This window comes from Podarcis melisellensis (genome assembly GCF_964234715.1).
Source record: "Podarcis melisellensis genome assembly, chromosome: 4".
Lineage (NCBI taxonomy): Eukaryota > Metazoa > Chordata > Lepidosauria > Squamata > Lacertidae > Podarcis > Podarcis melisellensis.
The window spans coordinates 70,869,667-70,892,731 of NC_138531.1; the positions used below are offsets into that span (position 1 = coordinate 70,869,667).

General features: G+C 43.0%; 1 protein-coding gene across 1 annotated transcript in view; it reads left to right on the forward strand.

The window, feature by feature from the left end:
* Window positions 1–23,065, forward strand: part of IMPG2 (interphotoreceptor matrix proteoglycan 2) — a gene marked incomplete at its 5' end in the record, with an annotated part of 63,993 nt that overhangs the window by 34,949 nt on the left and 5,979 nt on the right. The window contains 12 exons of the mRNA XM_081909127.1: window positions 6,322–6,371; window positions 6,863–6,948; window positions 8,793–8,951; window positions 11,813–11,871; window positions 13,249–13,266; window positions 13,611–13,855; window positions 14,991–15,055; window positions 17,550–17,877; window positions 18,132–19,462; window positions 19,999–20,218; window positions 21,664–21,874; window positions 22,222–22,410. Coding sequence (XP_081765253.1) covers window positions 6,322–6,371; window positions 6,863–6,948; window positions 8,793–8,951; window positions 11,813–11,871; window positions 13,249–13,266; window positions 13,611–13,855; window positions 14,991–15,055; window positions 17,550–17,877; window positions 18,132–19,462; window positions 19,999–20,218; window positions 21,664–21,874; window positions 22,222–22,410 — 2,961 coding nt within the window. The remainder of the gene's footprint in view (window positions 1–6,321; window positions 6,372–6,862; window positions 6,949–8,792; window positions 8,952–11,812; window positions 11,872–13,248; window positions 13,267–13,610; window positions 13,856–14,990; window positions 15,056–17,549; window positions 17,878–18,131; window positions 19,463–19,998; window positions 20,219–21,663; window positions 21,875–22,221; window positions 22,411–23,065) is intronic.

Genomic DNA, 23,065 nt, shown 5'->3' on the forward strand with positions numbered 1-23,065 from the left:
AAGTGTTGGGCAGGCTGCAAGCCAACCAGCTGTGGGTGAAACTGGAGAAGTGCCAGTTTCATACCAAGGAGGTGGAATTCCTGGGGTACCGCTTGTCAGACAAGGGATTGGCCATGGATCCAGGCAAGGTCCAAGCGGTACTGGAATGGAAGACACCGAAGACCAAGAAGGACGTGCAAAGATTCTTGGGATTTGGGAACTTTTATCGGAAGTTCATCAAGAACTTTGCCCACTTGACGGCGCCCATCACCGACTGTCTCAGCAGCAAGAAGAAATTTGTTTGGACGGCAGAGGCGGATCGAGCCTTTGAAGAACTGAAAAGGGCTTTCGCCTCGGAAGAACAACTTCTGCATGTGGATTTACGAAAACCCATGAGAGTGGAAACAGATGCATCCGACCGGGCGGTAGGGGCGGTCCTTCTTCAACCGGGGAGGAGTGCGTCGGAGTGGAGACCGTGTGCCTTCTTCTCGCGGAAGCTGAATAAGTCCGAGAGGAATTACACGGTGTATGACAGGGAACTGCTTGCCATTCACGAAGCATTCCGGAGGTGGAGACATTTATTAATTGGGGCACAACACAAGGTGCAAGTGTGCACCGACCACAAAAATTTAGAGTATTGGAGAACAGCTCGAGTGCTCAACCAACGACAAGTGAGATGGGCACAGGAATTCTCCAAATTTAACTTTGAGATTTGTTATGTGCCAGGCCCAGAAAACGTCAGGGCGGATGCGCTCTCACGCAAACCAGAATATTGGGAAGGGGAGGGGGTGATCGAAGAGAGACATGTCATCCCGGAGGACCGCTGGGTGTGTGGGGCGGCGATGGTGGGGCAACGAGAACTGGTGGAGGAAACGGAAAATGATGAATATGCCCAGGATAAGCTCAGAGGTCTCAGGGGGGAGGGCGAGAGCCCCGGAGGTTTTGAGGAAAGAAATGGGGCATTGTATTACAAAGGGGCACTGTATATACCCGAAGGTGAATTGAGGGGGAGAGTACTCAAGCAGTTGCATGATAGCCCCACGGCGGGACATTTTGGGCAACACAAGACCATGTGGTTGGTTACCAGGGAATTTTGGTGGCCTAAGGTGAGGGAAGATGTAAGGGAGTATGTAAGAGGGTGTGACCAATGTCAGCGAGCCAAAGGGGAAAGAAGGGCGCCGGCAGGGTTATTAGAACCTTTACCCACACCAGAACGGCCTTGGGAAGCGATATCAATAGATTTTATGACGGATCTGCCAAGGTCCAAGGGGAAAACAGCCATCATGGTAGTAGTAGACCTGTTAACTAAGATGTGCCACTTTGTAGCATGCTCACATGCAGTCACAGCGGAAGAAACGGCGAAGTTGTTTGTGGAACATATCTTTAGGTTGCACGGGGCTCCCTCGAGGGTGATCTCAGATCGAGGCAAACAATTTACTTCCAGGTTCTGGAGGAAGCTCATGAGCTTGTTACACGTGGAAGTCAATTTTTCAACTGCCCGGCACCCTGAAACCAACGGGCAGGCGGAAAGGGCAAATGGCATTCTTCAACAATATCTTAGGTGTTATGTCAATGACAGAGAGAACGATTGGGTCGAAAAGTTGGCGTTGGCAGAATTTGCCTACAATAATGCGGAGAATGTGTCCACAGGGATGAGTCCCTTTTTGGCTAATTACGGGTGTCACCCCAGGGCATTTCCAGGGGAAGGAGGGGAGAGATGGAGCGTCCCAGCGGCTGAACATTTTGTAGAAGAGATGGAAGCCATCCATCAGCAGCTCCAGCTCAACTTAGAAAGGGCTAAGGCACAATATAAGAAGCAGGCAGACAAGAACAGAAGGGAAGGTGAAACCATAAGGGTGGGGGATCAAGTGTGGTTGTCAACCCAAGGGTTGCCGTTCAAAGGGGGTTGTAAGAAACTGAGGCCCAGAAGATTGGGACCCTTTGAGGTGATTCAGCAGGTCAACCCGGTAGCTTTCAAACTCCGATTACCCAATCACATGAAATTGCACCCAGTGTTCCACAGGTCGTTACTGTCACCATACAGGGGAGGAGGTGAAGGGGAGCACGTCAGGGGACCAGCCTTGGAAGAGAGGGAACGCCGCAACCATGTAGCGGAAATCCTCGATTCCAGGTGGAAGGGAAATCAGGTGGAGTATTTAGTGGCGTGGGAAGGGGAACCGGAGTCAGAAAACACCTGGGTAAGTGCGCAGGAAGTCAATGACGAGGTTTTAACAGAAACGTTCCATCAAAGGTTCCCGAGGAAACCTCAGCCGATAGCAAGGTTTAGGAGGGAGTATTTCGGCACCACCGATGAGGAAGAGGAAATGGAAGGGTTCGCGGAGTCGGAGTTGGAAGAGGGAGTGGACTCTGATGACGAAGAGTACCTAGAGAGTAGGAACAGCAACAAGTGGAAGGAAGTGTTCGCGACGTCGGAAGATGAGGGAGGTTCTTTCAAGGGTTTTACCTCCTCACCGCCAGTAGGAGAGGAGACGGGAGGGGGTGAAGGGGGCCCTGGAGGGGAGGTGGATGTCAGGGAACTGACATCTAAAGCGCCGGAGGCGCAAAGGCTCACTGAGGGTGAGAGAGCAGTAGCAGCGGAAGAGGGAACCAGTAGAGGGCGAGCAAGAACTCCAAGGGAAAATGAGTCGGAGGGATGGCTCAGAGACGCTTCAAGCGAAACCAGTGGGGAGGTCTCAGGACCTCCTATAGGGACACCCACACCTCGACGGAAACTGTCACGCCGAGAGGCCAGACGACGTGTTTCCGTTAAGGAGCTTTTATGTTGGAAACGTTTCCGAAAGCAGCCACTTTCGGATTCTACTAGTGATTGACGCAGCCATGCTGGAGGGGCTCCATCACAGGCAGAGGTTTGAAAGCCTGATCAAACTCTGAGGGACTTGCATTTTACGCACAAGCAGCTCATCGTCCCATCACAAAGGCTTAGGCCCCATTTGCTTCAGTAGCAGGGAAGTTATCATCACTCAGTTTCTTCTCTGAGATTCCTGGTTCCCTCTCTGGCCATGAGGCGACATGGAGGGTGTTCCTTCTATGCTTTCCCCTTCCTTTTTATTTTATATGTGCTTGTCCTGTCAATTCCCTGTCTTTATTACTTCAGTCACAAGCAGGCCACTACTCACGAGGAGGCCTCACTCAGGACCAAGAGAATAATTTTAGGCTTCCCTAGTGAGAGAGTCTCACTCCCTCTGCCAACGAAAGATGGCTGACTGGGCGAACCTACTTCCTTGGCAGGGTAGCTGTTTCCCTTCTCCCCTCTCTGCACAGTATTCACCTTTTTTGTCTTCCCTCTCTGCATCATGGATCCAGCTCGTGCATCTAGGGGTCTTAGCAAGCTGGGGATACTCTAAAACCTCCATAAATTTGAAACTTTGGGAAAGCAGGAAACAAATGGCAGGAGAGAATGCACACTGTAGTGGTTCATTTTGTGCAACTGAACCACAAATTAATCATTTGTGCAAATGAACCTCCCTCAAAAAGGGTTACTACTTATGCAATGACATCCTAACTAAGTCTACTATCAAGCTCTTCCAGCTTGAACGCTGCATCGAAAAAGTTCCTTACAATGTAGCTATTATCATTCTTTCAAGAACCATACACAGCTTCTAATACTATCATTTAAAGACAAGATTTAGCTAGTGGTGAATTGTGGTTTTTCTCTCTGAGAAAGTGGTGGTGTGCATTATTTTTTTAAACCAAAAGGCTATAATCATGTGGAAGAAAGAAAAAGATGTCCAAAAATATGAAGAATACTCTTGGGTCAGAGGCATGGTGAAATTAGTTCAAAATTTCTATCTAGATTTAAAAATCCAAATGGCTTCCATGGTAGTAAAAATATAACAAGTGATAATTTGCTGCCTTTTAGTGGTTCTCCAAACTCTGAACTGGTCTATCTCTTTCTGCTTAATGGCTGGCCCTACTCTGTCACACTGGAAATTATACTTTATTATTTAGTAGGTGTAAGCATGATTATATGGGAAATTAAAGCTCCTGTATTTAGAGGGTATTTTACCATTTCTTCTAGAAAAAGCTTTTCCAAACTATTAATGAGTCTACAATTGCTGTCATAATCTTTTCCTATCCAACATTCATCTATATAACTAATAATGAAATTGCTAATAGAGAGAAAGCTGTAATTTGATCAAAACTATTCTTTAAATAGAAAATAGGTCGCTAGAATAAATGATTAGGTTTTCTAATGATATAATAATCAAAGCTAATGTATAAACAGCAGCAACATGACAGCCTGTGAACTTTGTAATAGCTGTGTCTTCTTGTCTTTTAGCCTGTTCTGGTTCTGCTTGAACCACATATAGTGTGGTGCAGAGATGAAGATAGTGTTTGATTTAGACAAGAACAACACCATTCAAAATCACACCTCAATCAGCAGTGCCTTGGCTGGTTTTAGGAGACACAGAGAAAGTACTGATCCCTTGTATTTCCCCTTTGCATTCCTTTATAATGTATGAAGTAAAAAACCACTCATCTCTCCCCACGGTAAAATGTGAAAGGTGTTGCTTTATTTGGAGAAAGCACATCTCACTTAACCTATCTTGGTGTTCCCATATGCTGTATCATACTGTCTCATGTATCAACATGTCCTAAATTTGTGCATCTTGCCGCAAAGCTGTTCTTTAGCATCCAATCTGGATAAACGACAAACAAGACTGGATTAGTTTGCCATATTTCTTAATTCTCCTTCTAGGAATTGGTTGAATATTTGCTTAATTTATTGCTGACAAAGAAAAAAGAATTACAGTACGGGGCTGCCATTAAGAAATGGCCCAACAACTATTATATTCTTATGCTATTTTAAAAACTCACGAAATAAATGTGCTTAAGTTATGGCTATTTAGATTTAATCTAATAATATGGAAATAGGTCCTATTTCTATTAGGAATTCAACAACAGAAAAGTTCCCTTAAAGAGGGAAGGATCACAGCTCAATGGTAGAGAATATGTTGTATAAAATCTCATGTTCAGTTCCTGAAATCTCCAGTTAAAAGATAATCAGGCAGCAGGAATGACATTTGCCTGAGATGTTAGAGAGTCACTGGCAGTCAGAGAGTATTGGACTAGATGGACAAATAATACGACACAGCTTCCTGTGTTCTTGGAGTTGTGCAATGTATTGCTGGAAGAAGGTGCCAGATAAACATTTATGGGGAGTGATTTTAGTACTGGATATCTAAATTCAAACAGTTTTCTCCAAGTCCAAAATTACATGATGACTATACATGACATTCCATAAATTTATTCTTGGAGTTGGCTTACATGTTGGCAAATCTAACCATCATTTGCACTAAGTGGGATTGGCTATGACAATATATATGCAGAACTGTAACGTAGACTTAAAGATGTCAGGAGACAATATGGTCAATTCCTGTTGCTAGAGGGAAATATTGTGGCAACCATCTCTATCAAGCATATTTATTGCATGGACAAAATGCATCGTGTTATTCTGTACGTGTGGTGTTCAGCGTGGGAAAAGGACTGTACCCCATCTTACAAAGAGGTGGGATTTATAGTCCAAATGTGAGAATCTTAACTGGGTTTCTGTTGCTAGTGAATTTTTCCTTATGATTAATTCAAAGAACTATGGGCCCCTCCAGACGTCTGGTTGTTATTCCCTATTCAGATGCTGCCAGAGTGGTCATGTGCAGTCTTGCTTTCAATAAAGTTTGCACCTACAAAAGTTTTGGGACAGTCACATTGCTTCATTTCCTTCCAGTCAGTTCATATCCTGTAACTCCCTGCTGAAATCCCATAACTTTTCATAACATAGATGTTCTGGTTCATTTTTGACCTGTTTATGTTGTACGATAGCCCATCTGGGCAGTAATCATGTGGGTAGCATTGGGGAAGCATCACAAAATCAATTCAAGCTAAATAAATCCATCACCAATGCATCATCATCATCATTATGTCAAGAACAAGTTGCAAAGTACACCTCACCATCGAATGGTGGCTGGTGAGATATTATTACACTAGGATAGTGAGAGGCCACTGCCTCTTTCACACTCAGTTTTGGGGCTGGAAAAGTACCAGAAACATTGTGGGAGATCGCCAAACTCTGCACTCCTCATATTTTATCTGCACCCATCTCTCGTGTTTTATGGGGTCCACTGAATACAACCTACCAGTGATGCACATATACCCCCCCACACAACATAAACCAGCAAAGTTTTATGAGGATTTTATTCAGCAATTCTCCTCAGCTTGTTAAAAGGTCCCTGAGGCTTACACATGCTAAGGGCAAGATTATTTTTGAAAGTAAACTTTAATCCCATTTTTACACTTAATCCTTTTGTTGTCTTTGGTTCTCAGTTTTGGGCTGCCAACGCCTTCTCCGACTGGGGATGCTACCACATTGAGAGGTCTGTTCTCCTTTATTCATATGTTAATTTTTGCAGTAAATGAGTAAGAAGACTTGAGGCTTTCAATTAGTGATGGACATCTTTATTCATAGGATTGCAGGGTCTTTCCTTTCTTTGGTGTCTTGTGGGTACATGGAGGTTGACACTGAGCTGCTCTAGCCATATCTGAAATTAGAAGGGGCATATTTGTGTGTGTCCAGAAAGCTGTGATTAAGCTGCAGTAGGGCAAGTCAGTATTTGTGTTGTTGTGGCTCAGGTTCAAGTCAGTGTTATTCCTGCCACATTGTCATGAAGCAAACCATAAAAATAACACAAAATGTCTGATGTAGCTTTACTGAATCACAGTGACCACCATTTTTAAATTTTGCGAACATTTCAAAACATTCCCCCCCCCCCCAAGGTTGGCAGATTTCATTTTTTTCAACTTTGTTTATACCGTCTAGCAATGAATTAATTGACTAAGGGTATATATTGCATGTTTTCCACCTTAGATGCAGCTGCCAATGTTCCACCACCTGATGTGGTCTCAGTTGAGAGTCCTTCAGAGAGTACCACTGACAAAATTGAAGACACAGAAGTATGTGTAATGAGCTCCTTGTTAGACTGGTTTGGGGGATAAGAAACTGTATTCACTTTTCATTCACTTTTCCTTTCTAGATTTGTCAAGCGGTTTATGTGGAAGAACAGCACACAAACTGAAATAACAAAACAAATAAGTAAATAACTCCAACCAATAAAAATGCTTCTTAGTAAAAATGTCTTTCATGTTTAAGGCACTCTCTAGAACAGGCTTCCTCAACAACCAGGTATTTTTGGCCTACAACTCCCATGATCCCTAGCTAGCAGGAATATTGGTAAGGGATGATGGGAATTGTAGTCTCAAAACATCTGGAGGGCCGAGGTTGAGGAAGCCTGCTCTAGAAATTACAGTGAGCATATGACTCCCCTGTTACAACTGCTCCAATGGCTATCAGTCTGTTTCCAAGCACAATTCAAAGTCCTGGTTATGACCTATGGAGCCCTATACGGCTTAGGTCTAGGCTATCTGAAAGACTGCACTGCCTCATACAAACCTGCCTGGGCTCTGAGACCTTCGGGGAGGTTGTTCTCTCTATCCCACCACCCTCACAGGCACACTTGGTAGGGACCTGGGAGAGGGCCTTCTTGGTGGCTGCTCCCATAATTTAGAACTTCCTCCCTACCTAGAGGAGTAAGACAGGCTCCTTGTTGTGGCAGGTGAAGACTTCCTTGTTCCAACAGGCTTTGGGGAACTGACTGCTTTTAAGGCAAGGGTTGGTGTTGTGGTGATTTTATTGTAATTATCATATGTGATCATTACGTACGTGTGTGTGTGTGTGTAGGGGTGGTTGATTTTTATATGTTTCTAAGCTGTTTCTATTTTAGCTTGTAACCTTGAGTCTCTGTTGAGGAGAGGGAAAGGTGGGATCACAATGATGATGACAGAAGTGTAACCAAGATGACGTGTAACATATGTTTTTACTTCCAAATCCTTGAAGGCTGACACTTTTGAAAATCCAGTACTTTATTTAGAAAGAATTCTATTTCTATTCAGTGTTTGATAGCATTTCATAGGCTTAAAAGTCTAGAAGGGAGACAAAAGTCATCCAAATTGATTGGTCCTTATGCCTACAAGACAAATAAGAGATGCAAATACCTTTTCTTTCTTCTCCCCTTACCCCACCTACCTCCCTTGATTTAGTGCATTGTTTCAAAACCTTATAAGAAGTGGTTGACTAGCAATGGCAGCTGAATGAAATAAATAAGTACATTATAGGAAACTATGACACTTCCATAGCACCTTTGACTCTTTTTAAGAAACTATTGTTTTGTTTCTAGTTGAGGTGCAGTGGAAATTGAGTCTTATCTTCAACCACATTCCTATGCCTAAGAGGTATAAATTTGAAAAGCATTGCACCAGAAACAAGTGGCCCAATAGAGCCTTCCTATGTGAAAGGGTCCTCACTTAATTACTGCCCTGCTGGCTCCACCCTCAAGATCACATTACTTTCTCTCCACTAACATCACTGGAATAGGTGGGGACCTCTGTTGAAGGACTGCCTATGTAAGTAGGCTTCCCCAGGAACTTGAATCCCGGTTTTCCAGGGGTTCAGCTCCTTGTGAAGCCTACTTGCATAGAGATCTATGCACATAGGTGTAACTGTATGCAGGTGAAAAGCTTAACATGGCAAGTTGGGGCTGGAGCTGGTGGAAGCCACCCAGCCTTGAAGGCGGAGCCAGCAATTCAGCCTTGCTGCCCAGTAATCGCGTGAGGAACCCTTTGCATGTATAATGGAGGAATAGCCCCCTTTGTACTAATTTAAGTTGGTGTTTAACCTGTACTGGTGAAAGGATGGTTTCTAACCACAATTCGCTAAGTAAAATTAATTTCTTTTTCATCAGATCAATAATGAGATAAAGAGAGATGAGAAACTGGTGACCCCAGCTCATGAACAGATGGTTGAGTTCAGCATTCTTCTTCCTGAGGAGAAATACACCACTGAGCTGAGCGACCCCTTTACTGAAGAATCCCAGCAACTCTCGCTGCAGTTTATTTCTGAAGTAATTGCATTACTTGTACTTTTTTGATATGCTATATATGCCCAGAATTCTTTGAGAAGGGAAATGTGCTTTCAATGTGCTTTAATGGTTTAGTGCAGTGGTTCCCAACCTTTTTTTCGCCATGCCCCACCTAAGCATCTCTAAAATCCTAATGCCTGCCCCCCCTGACATATAATTTTTATTATTCAGAAATTAAAGTCCTATTCACGTGGAGGAAGCCTAAAAGGCCATTAACTGTTAATAACTCATTCTCAAATTGCCCTCCTTAAAAATCAAATTGCCCCCCTGTGGGGCATGTGCCCCACGTTGGGAACCACGGGCATAGTGTGTACATAGCCCAATATATGGACTGAAATATAAATACACTACAGACTACACCTCTCAAAAATTTTGCGGTATAATTTTAAACTCAGAAAAGTACTAAATGTAGTATATATTACAATGAAATACATTTAGAAATGCATGCACTGATATATGTAAATATGTATGTATGTACTTGTTTACAAATTTTTGTATTCGTGAGGAAATAGAGTGGAAAGAGGACTTAGGAATGTGACATGCACCAGGAGCAGACTAATCCTTGCAGCTCTTCAGTACTGAAACCTTTAGTAACATAGAAAGCTGCCTTATACTGAGTGAGACCATTGGTGCATCTTGCTCAGTACTTTCTACAAGTGTCTCTTCCTGGAAATCCTGGGGATTTAACCCGAGACCTTGTGCCTACAAGAGATGCTCTGCCCCTGAGCTTTGTCCCACTCCTTCTCTGTCACACCCATCCACACACCAACCACAGAAAGGTCTCTCATCCCTTCCTTCTACCTTCTGGTGAAGGAAGTTCTGTGAGCTGAGACTTGTTTTTCTCTGCATCTGGCATCCTTGCTGAGAGAGGTTGGCACTGGAGGAAAACAAACCCTCTGGAAATCTTCCTGACTTCCCCTGCTCTCACAGGATCTGAGCTCACAGATGCAGGTGTGTTCTTTGTGACCTCATATTATTACTGTAACCAAACCTTCCTCGTCTCACAATTGTTGCCCTTTCTCATAACCTAACATCTGTTTATATTATAAGCAACATGAATGATCGGTTTTGATCTTTCCCTCCTTATAAAAGCAAGTTGGTCTGGGTGACGGGATCATTTTAAGGCGCTCACATGCACAACTGACCAGCTTCCAAATGTCTCTTTAGCTTGGACCTGCCTTAAATTGCCAATAGTGCTTTTGATCACCACTGCCTCTCTAACAACCTTGGTCCAGCTGTTATTGTGAGATCTGTGAAATAACAGTAACAATTACAGTACCCCCCCAACTCACCTGGATCATGCCTTGGCAAACCCTTTTGAATTCAATATACTGGGACTCATCTTCTGACAGATACTGTATCATATGGGGAATAGATAAATTCTATCCCACAGCCAAAGAGAACCACTGCAACTGTTATACATGGCCAGATTAGGAGAGACGTCTTAATTTTCCTACATACGTGGCCAAGTAACGGTGCCATACTATAAACGAAAGAAATGTCTGATCGGACAAAGGCCACTTGGCATCTGAATGGCCCTTTCATCCTTTGCCTAGTTCTTTCTGTGCTTGGACAAAGGCACCCTTCCTATTTTGCAGCACTTGGATGGTTTTGATTCTGGGCAAAGTGTGTTTCAAAAGCAGATTTTTTAAAAAATGGAAAGGAATTATTCTGTTGAGACGAAGGGTCAAATTGCTTTTCTGCTTTATTGGGAATGCACATGAAGCAGCCTTTTCCTTGTTCTTCGAGGTGTGGACTTTGCTTTTAGGATTCATAGCTGTGCATAACCTATATTCTATTTAAGTAAACCTGTCTTTTTTCTAAACTGTATTATATTGTTGCACACCTCTCAAATCAATGGATTTCCAGGGTTCGGTTTCCTCAGAATGTGGTGTCTTATGAGATATGGTTTATTTGCACATATATACAACCCAAGCCTACGATGGAGGGTCTCACAGCATTAACACCCCAAGAAGGTTTTGCTTCTCCCATAGCCATGACCTTGGATCTCAGCAGGAATCAGGTATTGGCTCTGCCTCTCAGCTGCCCAGCCTGCTTCCTGCTCCTAGCTCACACACCTCAGCTTTGCCTTTTGGCTTTCCAACTGACACTTGACAGAGCAGGCCCCACCCATTTATTCTCTGGCACAGAGACACTTCCTTTGTTACTTTGATGACCCATACTTAGGCTATTACCAAGGAACTTGCCTGGCTACTGCAACAATTGAATTCTTGTTGGATTCAGCAATTAGAAGGGAATCAGCCTACCCGCCCTCAGCAAACTTATAACACTATGTACATAGGGAATAAATAGCATTGGGTAGTATTAAACTGCATTTCTGCACTAGCACAAGGATTAGTGCAAGGGAATTTCCCCCTCTCTTCCCCCTGTGCACCCCCATGCACATCCTGTCCCCCCTCTAAATCTGCTATGGAGAGTTGGGGAGTCCCTGGAACATATTTGAGGGGCTCATGGGTGGAGGAGAGGGGGAATTGTTTGGTTGCACTACATTGAATACATCCTAGTATTTTAGCATATTGAAGACCAGCTGATAGCTTGATATCCCTTCACATAGTTTATACATTATCCTTTATTGCAGAGGTTATAGTCATTTGCTGCTTTAAAAAGAAAAGAAAAAAGGGGGCAGATGTATACTTTAGCCCTCACATAAAGGAGAACACACTGCAAAAGGGAAAATGCTATATCTTTCATGCAACTATTCCTAGAGTCTTGGCCTCCAGAACCTGCACTACAATGAGCAATAAGTGAATATTTTGATGGAACAACAAAGGGTTTGGGCAGTGGAAAGGATCTATAATCTTTGTCTCTTGTCTTTCAAATAGATTCAAAATGCATATGAAGGGCTGCCTGGATACAAGAATATCCATGTAACTGAGTTCAGGTATGATATCCTGTAATATAAAAACATTTTTCTTCTATTAATGTTGCCAAAGTTGCTGGTACAAAACTTCACATTTATGCTGCCACTGCTGACTTACTCATTTGTTTTGTGTTGTGCGTTAGTTTGGTTTCCTTTGATAGACTGAGGGTGTCTTCATATGTTACATTTTCCAATGTGTAGAAAAGTGACGCCCCATTTATGTCATTTAAAAAAACCCACAATTTTTATACGAGGGAAATGTTGCCTTTCCTCAGACTGGTACAGATTTCATACAGTAATTCTAATTATTTACACAATCCTCCACTGACCACTACCGAGCACAGCATTATGTGGACCTAAATCCACTTAAGTGGACCAACGATAGGCTGCATGCACACGTGTGTTTAAAGCACATGGCTTCCCACAAAGAATTCTGGGAACAGTAGCTTACCCCTCTCAGAGCTATACTATACCTTTAACAACCAATAGTTCCTAGAATTATTTGAGGAAAGTCATGTGCTTTAAATCATACAAGTCCATTGCTTTATTTCTCTCTTGAGAGCCAGTGTGGTGTAGTGGTTAGGAGCGGTAGTCTCGTAATCTGATGAACCGGGTTCGAGTCTCTACTCTCCACAAGCAACTGCTGGGTGACCTTGGGCCAGTCACACTTCTCTGAAGTCTCTCAGCCTTGCTCACCTCACAGAGTGTTTGTTGTGGGGGAGGAAGGGAAAGGAGAATGTTAGCCGCTTTGAGACTCCTTCGGGTAGTGATAAAGCAGGATATCAAATCCAAACTCTTCTTCTCCTCCGTTTAAAAATTATAACAATGTTAGTGGATGACATAATTCTGTCTACAGCAGAACGAATCATTCTCATGATCAATTGCTCTGGCCTTTGATACTATGTTACATTGTTTTTAGGACTGGTTGTGGTTGTAAACTGTTTTTAATGTTTTATTTTACACTGCTGTGATGTGGCCTGGAATCTTCTGGTGAAGGGGGGAATATAGTAATAATAATTCACATTTGTATGATGTTGTGCCTTCTCCACAATCAGCTTGTTAGTTTGGGAGATATCCAAACACCACACTGCGAGTTTCAGGGCTGCACTGAGTGTACTGTACGCAGTCTAAATTCAAAATGTTATGTATACCACAACATACTGTGGGCAAGGGCATAATTCTGACTTCATATAAACTGATAAAAATGAACTGAGGTGTATTTTAATTCATGTTTCCTGCAGTATGGAAGTAGAATAATGATGAACCATGAATAAATATTTTCAGATATGTGTTCTTTAGCTTATCAGGGGCTAGAGAGGTGCACTGAATGGTAATGCTTACATATGGGGGGAAAACTTAATTTTAACTTCTTGCCTTCCCTTCTCCCCTCACTTTTAGATCTTCTCAGGATGAAAGGTACACAAAACCTTCAAATGCTTACTTGTGTGATAGCTAATTAATTTCCTTCCTTATATGCAGTAGCATCCCTTCCCAGTGAAAAGATGGAGCCAAACTATAGCAGCCGGATATTGTTTGAAAGCTGTTGAGATCAATGCATTTCCAGGTTCTTTATGTTTGTTCATGTGAATAAATCCACTTAGCCTGTGAAAGTTCAGTTCCCAAGTATTTAGCCATTATCAGATTTGGAGAGACAGATCAGAATGGAATATAATTTGTGACTTGGGTATGGAATCTTTGAAAGAATAGAACAGTAGTACCATTCATCCTTCTCTCTAACAGCTCCTTTCTTAAACATTTAGTGGCGTGGAGGTTCTGTACACTGTGGTTTTTGATGGGGAAGCCATCAGCAATGCCACCTGGGACCTGATTAACCTCCAGTCCAACAAAGTGGAAGACAACGCCTTTCTAGAGATGGAAGATAATCCCACCGTTGTTTACACAGTCAGTGACTTCAGGAATTATATTGCTGAAATCCTTCATAAGAATGCTTTACTTGAGAATGCCTCCTTGAACTTGGACCCCGACTCTCTCCAGCTCATTAATGGTGTGTATTAAATAAGAAATGTCATTTCTGTCCACTTTAAAAATGTGCAACGTCTGCCCCCAGGAATTTAATAGATTGTGACTTGTTATGGGTTTCCTCTTCAAGCTCTTAAACCAAAGCCACTATTTTGTCTCTCTAGATCAAGCCTCGTGTATTTGAATTTATGGCCAAGTAGTCCTTGCCCACGTCCCCATTATATTCAGTCCATAGATTATGAGGATGGGTGGCTGAGAAGTGGGCTACAGAGTAAAAAACTGAGCAAGGGAAATGAATTCAGGATGCTAGCAAAATGATTCATCAAAGAATCTTCTACAGCACTGCAGAGAAGCCTAACATGTGTTGCTTTTCTCTGCAGCCACTGCCCTTAGAACCAATCTGTATATGACATTAGATGTTTCTTTCCATTTCCAGGTTTCCTGATAATTAATCAGTCCTCTCAGTTGATGGATCCCTCAGTTGACACACTCATAGAAACACACTTTAGATGCAAATACACATTTAACATCACTTCTAGTTTGGCTTTTAGGCAACTCATTATAGTGCAGGTTGCAAATGAACCAAATGTGTTCTAGTATAATTTGAAACCACAGTGGATCCTGGGAAATAAGCTAATTTGCATCTTGTGGCTGCTTTCCTCAGTCTCTTCATGCCAGTGGATGTATCTATTCTGTTTGCTCCAGCCACAACATGGGCATTACTCTAGCATTTCTGGACTGAGCAGGGGTGGGTGGGTGTGTTTAATACACCTTATTGAGAAAGTACTACACATTAAGTCTTAGGAAATATTCAGAACCTTTGTTCTGAAAATAACCTAAACCTTTGCCAGAGGAGACCACAATCTCAAGAAAAGTAAAACTGGGGAATCAAATTCTGTAACTATTTTGTGTGATTATCAATTTAGAGAGTACAAAATGTACATAGAGTACTCTTCAAGTAGAGTAGAGTTTAGTCGTGCACTTGCCCCGGAGAGCAAGCTGAGTTGTGCACATTTGCCATTCTCCGAACTCCTACTTGCTTAGAAGCATGCGTGTTTCTTCAGTGAGATAGGAAATGAAATCAGTGCACTTAAGATCACAAGCAATTCAGAACTCTATTTAAGATACATTACTGTCTTCCTTGTTTCTTGTCTTCACAGTAAAGGAAGTGTTCTCTTCTGTAACAGAAGACCCGACTCGAATGACTGCTAGGCCCATTGATGATGTAAGTTTGTTTTCTTGTATTGGCCTGGTTCAAACATCATGCTAAGCCAAACCTTGGCTTCGTGCAAACATACAAGCGTGCTGGCTGCCGAAGAGGAGACCACATCCCCTTTGCTCTTCCCCAGTCACTTTGCTGCAGCCTGTGCTGAGCTAATCTGTAGTTTGGCCTAGCAGTTAGTTTAAACCTGAGCTCATGGTTTAACTCTCCTGTAAAAACCACATGACATAAAGTACCATGGGACGAACCTTGATTACAACTCGTGGTTCGTCTGTAAACAGTTAAAGCATGAGCGGGAATTTGGTTGATATGCTGGACCAAACTATGGCTAAGCTCAGTGTGGTGCAGCAGCAAAATAACCAGGGAGGGTCAAAGGAGGCACAATCTCTCTCTTCAGAAAGCCAAGAGGCTCAGCCATTCGCACTAAGCCATTTTTGTTCTAGCAGTTCTTTGCCCTTTAGCCACTTATGAAGTTAACTGAATAATTCAAGTACAATAAGGTAAAACTCAAATATTTTCTTTGGGAGGGGGGAATAAAAACATTCTCAAATCCTTCATGTAACAATAAGTACTTCATACAGGGTTTAGTCCTTTCTTAGTCATTTAAATTATTTTGGATATATCCATGAAACAGGTACAATATTAGAATATGCTGTCTTGCTGGCAGAAAGCTTTGGAAAATAATTTGTTTTTGCAGTGTGGTATTTCTATCGTATTTTGTAGATTCTTCAAATAGCTTGTGCATAAAAATCCAAACTTGCCAGCATCATATTGCATTTCTTAATGTAGTGTACCATTCTGAGAATTCTTGAATAATATTAGATGCCACAGGAACATCTCTCTGAATTTAAGTAAGTGATGAAGTGTAATTCCTGGCAGACATATGCAAATGCTCCAAATGTTTCTATTGAAAAGTAATTGCTCCCAGTCTTTGTGTTTATTTTGCTACTTGTGTACATTTCTCTAGGTTACATAGTACTATCTTTTCATGGTTTTGCTCACATTCCTTTAAAATGTTAGTTACTCATATGACAGCCAATGAAGATTGGGAGAAGGGTGGGAGTCAGGCATTAGGAGAGATCATCTTCTGTCTTCTACAGTGAAGCCCCACAGCTTTTTCAATGAAGAGCAGTGATATGATTGGGAAGTTCTGAGTAGAGGAGTGTGTGTAGGTGCTGAACCTTTTCCCCACTGGCTATTTTATTCTCTGAATTCCCCAGCTGCTTTCCCACCCCACAGAGCTCCGGGTGCATGATTGAAGGTAAACATGCATCTATACACTTTTTCTAATCACGGAAAATGAGCAATTTGAGCTGGAGCAATTGTGGGTAGGGATTAAGCAGCTTCCTGTAACTTCTCTGCACACTGTGGTTGCTTCTGGAGAGCACTTTACAAAAAAGAGCTGTTGGAGCTTTTTCTGATTACTGTGTAACATCTCTGCCACTAAGACAGCACAGGTTGTTGAAAACAGGAGATTGGTTGAACTACATGCAGATCAGAAGCAGAGGTGGAGCTAGCTGCTCCAGCACTCGGAGTGGCACACATGCTGTGCACCCAGGGCCAGGGCCAGGGGGGTGCCAGGGTGAGCATCCCAGGGGCAAGACACCCATGGGGTGGAGTGAGCCGCCCATGGGGGGTGGAGTGAGCTGCCCATGGCAGGCTGCTTCCTGGGCGGTGTGTGTGTGTGATGGAGCTACGCCGCTTTGCCAGCAGCCTTCATTCCTTCCCTCTCCCTTTTGACAGCTCAGGGGAGGCTCCCCCCCCAGGAAGCAGTCCAGGAGCAGGGGGCAATGACACACCTCCCTCGAGCTGTCAAAACGAAGGGGGGAAGGCCACCGGCAAAGCGGCGCAGCTCCCCCCTTTCCCCTGACGGCTCGGGCTGGGCTTGGGAGTCACGGGCGGCACATTGAATGTCACCCCCCTCAGTGATGACACCCGGGGCGTCTTGTCCCCACTGCCACCTTCCTCCGCTCCGATCAGAAGTATATTCTGCTCACATCTCTAAGCTTGATGGCCAGAGAATCTAGCACTTTCTCCTTCTAGTACTGCGTCAGCAATGCTCAATGGTATTCAACTAATGGCTACATAAAGATGGATGAATATAAATGAGCAGAATGGTAATTAGACATAGTGTGCAGCTAATCAGTTCCCTGCAAAGTGGTACAGAGAATCCCCACTCGCCACACCTGGTTCTCCAGATGGGACAATACAAATTTATAGATGGTGGCTACATGCCCATTGTTGTTAATGGATATAAGTTAGTTGTGTCCATTAATTTCAATGAGTCTACTCTGAGTAAGACTAGTGCTAGATACAACTTCTGATCAGTAATTTTGAAATTATTGTGTGGTAAACTTCATAGGTCACTTATGGTCTTGGTGTGTAGCTTATTCATGTGGTGGAATGTGGGAGTAAGCCTTGGGGTTTATGCACTGTGATTTGTAAGGTAATATGGGCAATCATAATGGCTTATAACCATTATGGATCTGAATTTTAGGATCGTGTTGTGGTATCTGAATGGCCCTCTGCGGATGAGTCAACTGTAAGCAACATCTTGCCACTTGATTTTACCAAGCCAGGTTTCATCTTTGATATCGAGCAGTTCAATGGCAATGAAATCTGGTTAAGACCAGATGGATTTCTGGGCAACTTCAGTTCAACACCAAAAGATACTTTCCTCTCAAAATCTGATATCACCATTCCCCCAGACGATCTGCTCTTTGTGGATGAAAAGCAGAAATTGCATCCTGTCACGCCAACAGCATTAGAGATTGACTCACTTGTGGACTTAGAAAGCATTTCTGATTTGTCTTCATTAGAAGATGGTATGTTATTTTGTCTTGCTTGGTAGCAGCAGAGTTACATGTCTGATCTTAGAAAGCTTGGGGAGTTACTTCCTGTCTAGGGCCCCCTCCCTGTGTAAGCAAGAGTCATTGTAACCTGAGGAGATGATGGCATTTACTGGAGAAAGAATATAATAATAATCTGCCGGGTGGGGTGGGGGAGAGAATTTGAGTAAATAAAATCCAATAAGCTAAATTTATAAGAACTACTTAACTTTGCATATGTTTATTTGTAGGGCTTGAGGATTCTAAAGAGTTGGAAGAGCTCCTTTTGCCTTCAAGTCCTGCCCCTCACATTGTGCCAAGTGACATCCCACCCACAAGTGATTCTGTGACTCCTCTTGCTCCTCTATCACCAGTGGCCTCTGTATCAGCCATAGAGCCTAGCACTAAAGAACCATTACCAACAATTTTAGAAAAGGAAACTCTGCAACCCACTGTATATATAGAAGACCACGTAGATGACTATGCTTCTGGTTCAGGACAAGAACCACAAACAAGCATATGGCCTTGGTATAGACCTACATTGGAGACAGAGGGATCGGGTGTATATGACTACAAGGAAACAGATTATATATTGCCTTCCTTAAAGGACTACACATCTAAAGACCTCCCAGATGAAGTTGTATCTCTGTCATCTCTTGAAATAGAAGGCCCTACAGTAGAAAGTGTTATGGCAACATTGACTGAGACCTACAGCATAACACAACTGGAAGATTCCAGTGAGGATCGTGAAATCATTTCTGAAATAACTGGAATTCAAGACCAAATCATAACTGAGCTGTCACCAACAGACTATCCACCTATAACCATTACAATAACACCATCTGATAGCTTCTCTCCATGGAGTGCGCTAGATAAACCAGAAATAATTTTAACAGCAAAACCTTCTGGGGAAAGCCCAGTGTTGGATAATTTTATAGTAGAACAGCAGATCCCTGACACAACGGCTCAAGAGGCCTCTGGATCAATTGCTCTGAAGCCTGTTGTTACTCCTTCTGCTGAAAGTTTTACCCATCGGCCTGCAGCTGAAGTCACAAGTTCAATAGCATCAACTGATTTTGAAATTTCAACCTTGGTACCTTATTTAAAAGACATGACAACTGGCCCCAGTGACTTCACTGGAGAGTTTGGTACAATCCTAATCACTCATACTCCTCCTAGCAGTTTTGACAGTGAAGTAAGCTCTTCCTCAACTCTGACTCTTACAGAGTATTCTGTCCATGCCCTCTCTGACAAGCCCACCACACAGCCAACTGTAGTTCAATCCACAGTTATCCTTGCAGAATTGGAAAAAGATTTGATCGCAAAAGATCTGGAAGTTACAGAACAGGACCAAGGAAGACATATGACTGAAAGTCACGTGGAGCTTTCTACAAGTGCCCATTCCACAGAGATGGCCAGTGTAGCTGGGGCAACTCATGAAAACCTCAGCAATGTTACTGTCCCTGCACGCGCATTAGTGGTATTCTTTAGTCTTCGAGTTACCAACATGATGTTTTCAGAGGACTTGTTTAATAAAAATTCCCCTGAATATAAAGCCCTGGAACAGAGATTCTTAGAGCTGGTAAGATATAGTCTTGAACTGAGTTTTTTGCCACGGTGCATTTAGCATGTGAGCAGAACCCAGAGGCACAGGGTGGTTCGAAACACCTTTTGCACAAATGATTACAAGCCAGTGACATCACATTAGATTTTTGTTTACTATAGTGACTAAAATGCACCTTGATCTGCTGTGATAGTTCACATTCAGATACTTCTATTCAGATTTATTATTTCCTCTTTTAGACTACACCTATGTGGCAAAACAAAATATCAAATGAAATTGTTAAGAATACTTATTCCTGCCCATACTAATGGCAAAGTATGCAAGCTTCATCCCGCTTGCATGCTAACTAAACATTAAGGCATACACGGGAAAATTCAAACTTCAGGTTCAAATGAGTTCAACAGAATTAACATCACATATCTTATGCCTGTTTACTCAGAATTAAACCCAGCTAAATTAAACAACTAGGTTTATGTGCATACAAGTGCAGACATATAGATAGACACAGAGAAAAATAGATTTAATCTTGTTATATTATATCTCCTGTTTTGTAGCTGGTTCCTTATCTACAGTCCAATCTAACAGGCTTCCAGAATTTGGAAATTCTGAACTTCAGAAATGGTAGCATTGTGGTGAACAGCCGAATGAAGTTTGCAAGACCTGTGCCTCGCAATGTTACTAATGCTGTATACATGATTCTCGAAGACTTTTGCAACACTGCCTACCAGACCATGAACCTGGCTATCGACAAGTACTCCCTCGATGTGGAATCAGGTATGATAAGGAAGGAGTATTTGCTGCTTGGTTAGGAGTAAAGCCTTATTCTCACTGAAGTGACAAGTCAGTTAATTTCACAAGCTAAAACACGCAGAATCATTTTGAAGGCTACACACACACACAAAGAAGGTAATGGTAAAGGGATCCCTGACCGTTAAGTCCAGTCGTGAACGACTCTGGGTTTGCGGCACTCATCTTGCTTTATTGGCTGAGGGAGCCGGTGTACAGCTTCCAGGTCATGTGGCCAGCATGACTAAGCCACTTCTGGCGAATCAGAGCAGCGCATGGAAACGCTGTTTACCTTCCCGACGGAGTGGTACCTATTTATCTACTTGCACTTTGACGTGCTTTTGAACTACTAGGTTGGCAGCAACAGGAGCTAACCCCATCACGGAGATTCAAACCACTGACCTTCTGATCGGCAAGCCCTAGGCTCTGTGGTTTAGACTACAGTGCCACCCATGTACAATTATACTTGGTGTGAAGAGAGTAAATAGGGATAGGTTTTTCTTGTGGCTGGAAGCAGCTGACTAGGTGGGGGGGCAGAGCTGCTATGTTTGCTTCAAGGCAGATGAGTTGCTGTTTATTGGGGGGATAGAGGGCAAGGTGGTGGCAGGTCAGCATGGTACAAATTTAGTAGTAGGAGCACTTGGCTGTTTCCAGTGTTGTGTTTGCACTGTGGAGCCTCCCCTCTATCTTCCCCCTCCTCCTCTCCGCTGGTGTAAGCAAAAATGAGCCATCTATGGGGAAAACTGTGATTGTCTCTCCCAGTGAACTACTACTACTCATGGCCAGTTGAACATAATGTTGGAAGATTTGAGATAGACAAAATACAGCACTTCTTCACAAAGCACATAGTTAAACCATGGAATTTGCTCTTGCAAGATGCAGTAATGGCCACCAACTTAAATGGCTTTTGAAAAAGGATTAGACAAATTCATGGAGGATATAACTACCCATGGCTGCTAGCCATAGTGAATAAGCTGTGCCTCCACTGCTAGGAATCACAAGTGGGGAGAGTGCTGTTGCAATCCTGTCCTGCTAATCTGGTTGGCTACTGTGATAACAGAAGGCCTTTGGTCTCATCCAACAAAACACACATGTCCATTTCTCCATATCTCTATTTCTCCATAATATTGATGCCAGAAGGGGCAGTGCAAGATCTGGATCATTGTCTGGGCACAATAGTGAACTGGATGAGTTGAGATAAACGGTATTTGAACCCTGGGGAGATGGAGGCAGTGAGTGTCGTGATTCCTGTGCCAAACAAATGACTGCCATTGAATCAAATTAATTCTCTAAAAATGCTTGGTGAAACAAAAATGTTTTCAGGAGGGGAAGAAATATACAAACTCCAGGTGTCTGTCTGAATTCAATAGGAATAGTTTCCCAAAATGCTGGTGCCACTGCAGTAAAAGTTCTCTTTTTGCTGGTGCCTCCAGGAGATCAAGCTGATCCTTGCAAGTTCCAGGCATGCAATGAGTTCTCTGAATGCCTTGTGAACCAGTGGAGTGGAGAGGCGGAATGTGTCTGTTATCCTGGCTATCTAAGCATTGAAGGATTGCCTTGTAATAGCATTTGTGATCTACAGCCTGACTTCTGTCAAAATGATGGCAAATGTGATATAATCCCAGGGCAAGGGGCAATATGCAGGTAAGTGAACATTTGTACAACATTTCAAATGCAGAAGATCAGAGGCATAGGCCTATTAATGTGATAATCCAGTTTTAACATTGAATCTGGTTTCAAAACAAAAGAAATCCAGAATACTTCCCTGAAGGATGACCCTCCCAAGATCAGGAAGCGGTGCAGCTATACAGATTTCCCCCCTGCTCAGCTTCTTCTCACATTATTCAATTGACTGACCCATTGCAGAATATTTTAGCCTTTCACTCAGCTGCTATCTTAGATGGGTGAAGATACGAGCTTCAGTCATTTCATGTTGACAGTAGAATAACTATTTTCTTTATCACTTCCCTTTTGACATGGGTGGATCACAGATGCCGTGTGGGTGAGAACTGGTGGTACAGAGGAGAGCACTGCGAAGAGTACGTCTCGGAGCCATTAGTCGTGGGTATCGCAATTGCTTCGGTAGCTGGCTTCCTTCTCGTAGCATCTGCTGTTATTTTCTTCCTGGCTAGGACTCTTCGTGATCAGTACACAAAGAGCGAAATTGAAGACTCGTTAGGGTAACTATAACTTGTAGGTTATTTAATCTTGGAGACTCCATTAGCATTGAAGGGGAGCCAGATAACAGACAAATACCCGAGATGAACACATCTGTTGCTTTTTGGTTTCTCTCAGTATCTCATTTTCCCAATCTTAAATTCAGTTCTTTTTTGAATTGACTTTCAGTTTGCTTCTTGTTAGGACTAAATGCCAAAAAAATCCTAGTGGGTAACCTGAGCTTGATAAGTGGGAGCTGGGAGTAGCAATAGACAATATCAACCTGGTCATGGGAGGGAAGCATAGGTGCCTGAAGAGGAATGGGCACATACATTGTGACTGCTGCAAAGTGCTAGCCTATTGAAAAGATCTTAAGTCAACCCCAGGGACGTGAGTGGTGCTGTGGGTTAAACCACAGAGCCTAGGACTTGCCGATCAGAAGGTCGGCGGTTCGAATCCCCATGACAGGGTGAGCTCCCATTGCTCGGTCCCAGCTCATGCCAACCTAGCAGTTCGAAAGCATGTCAAAATGCAAGTAGATAAATAGGTACCACTCTGGCAGGAAGGTAAACGGTATTTCCGTGCACTGCTCCGGTTCGCCAGAAGCGGCTTAGTCATGCTGGCCACATGACCCGGAAGTTGTATGCCAGCTCCCTCAGCCAGTAAAGCGAGATGAGC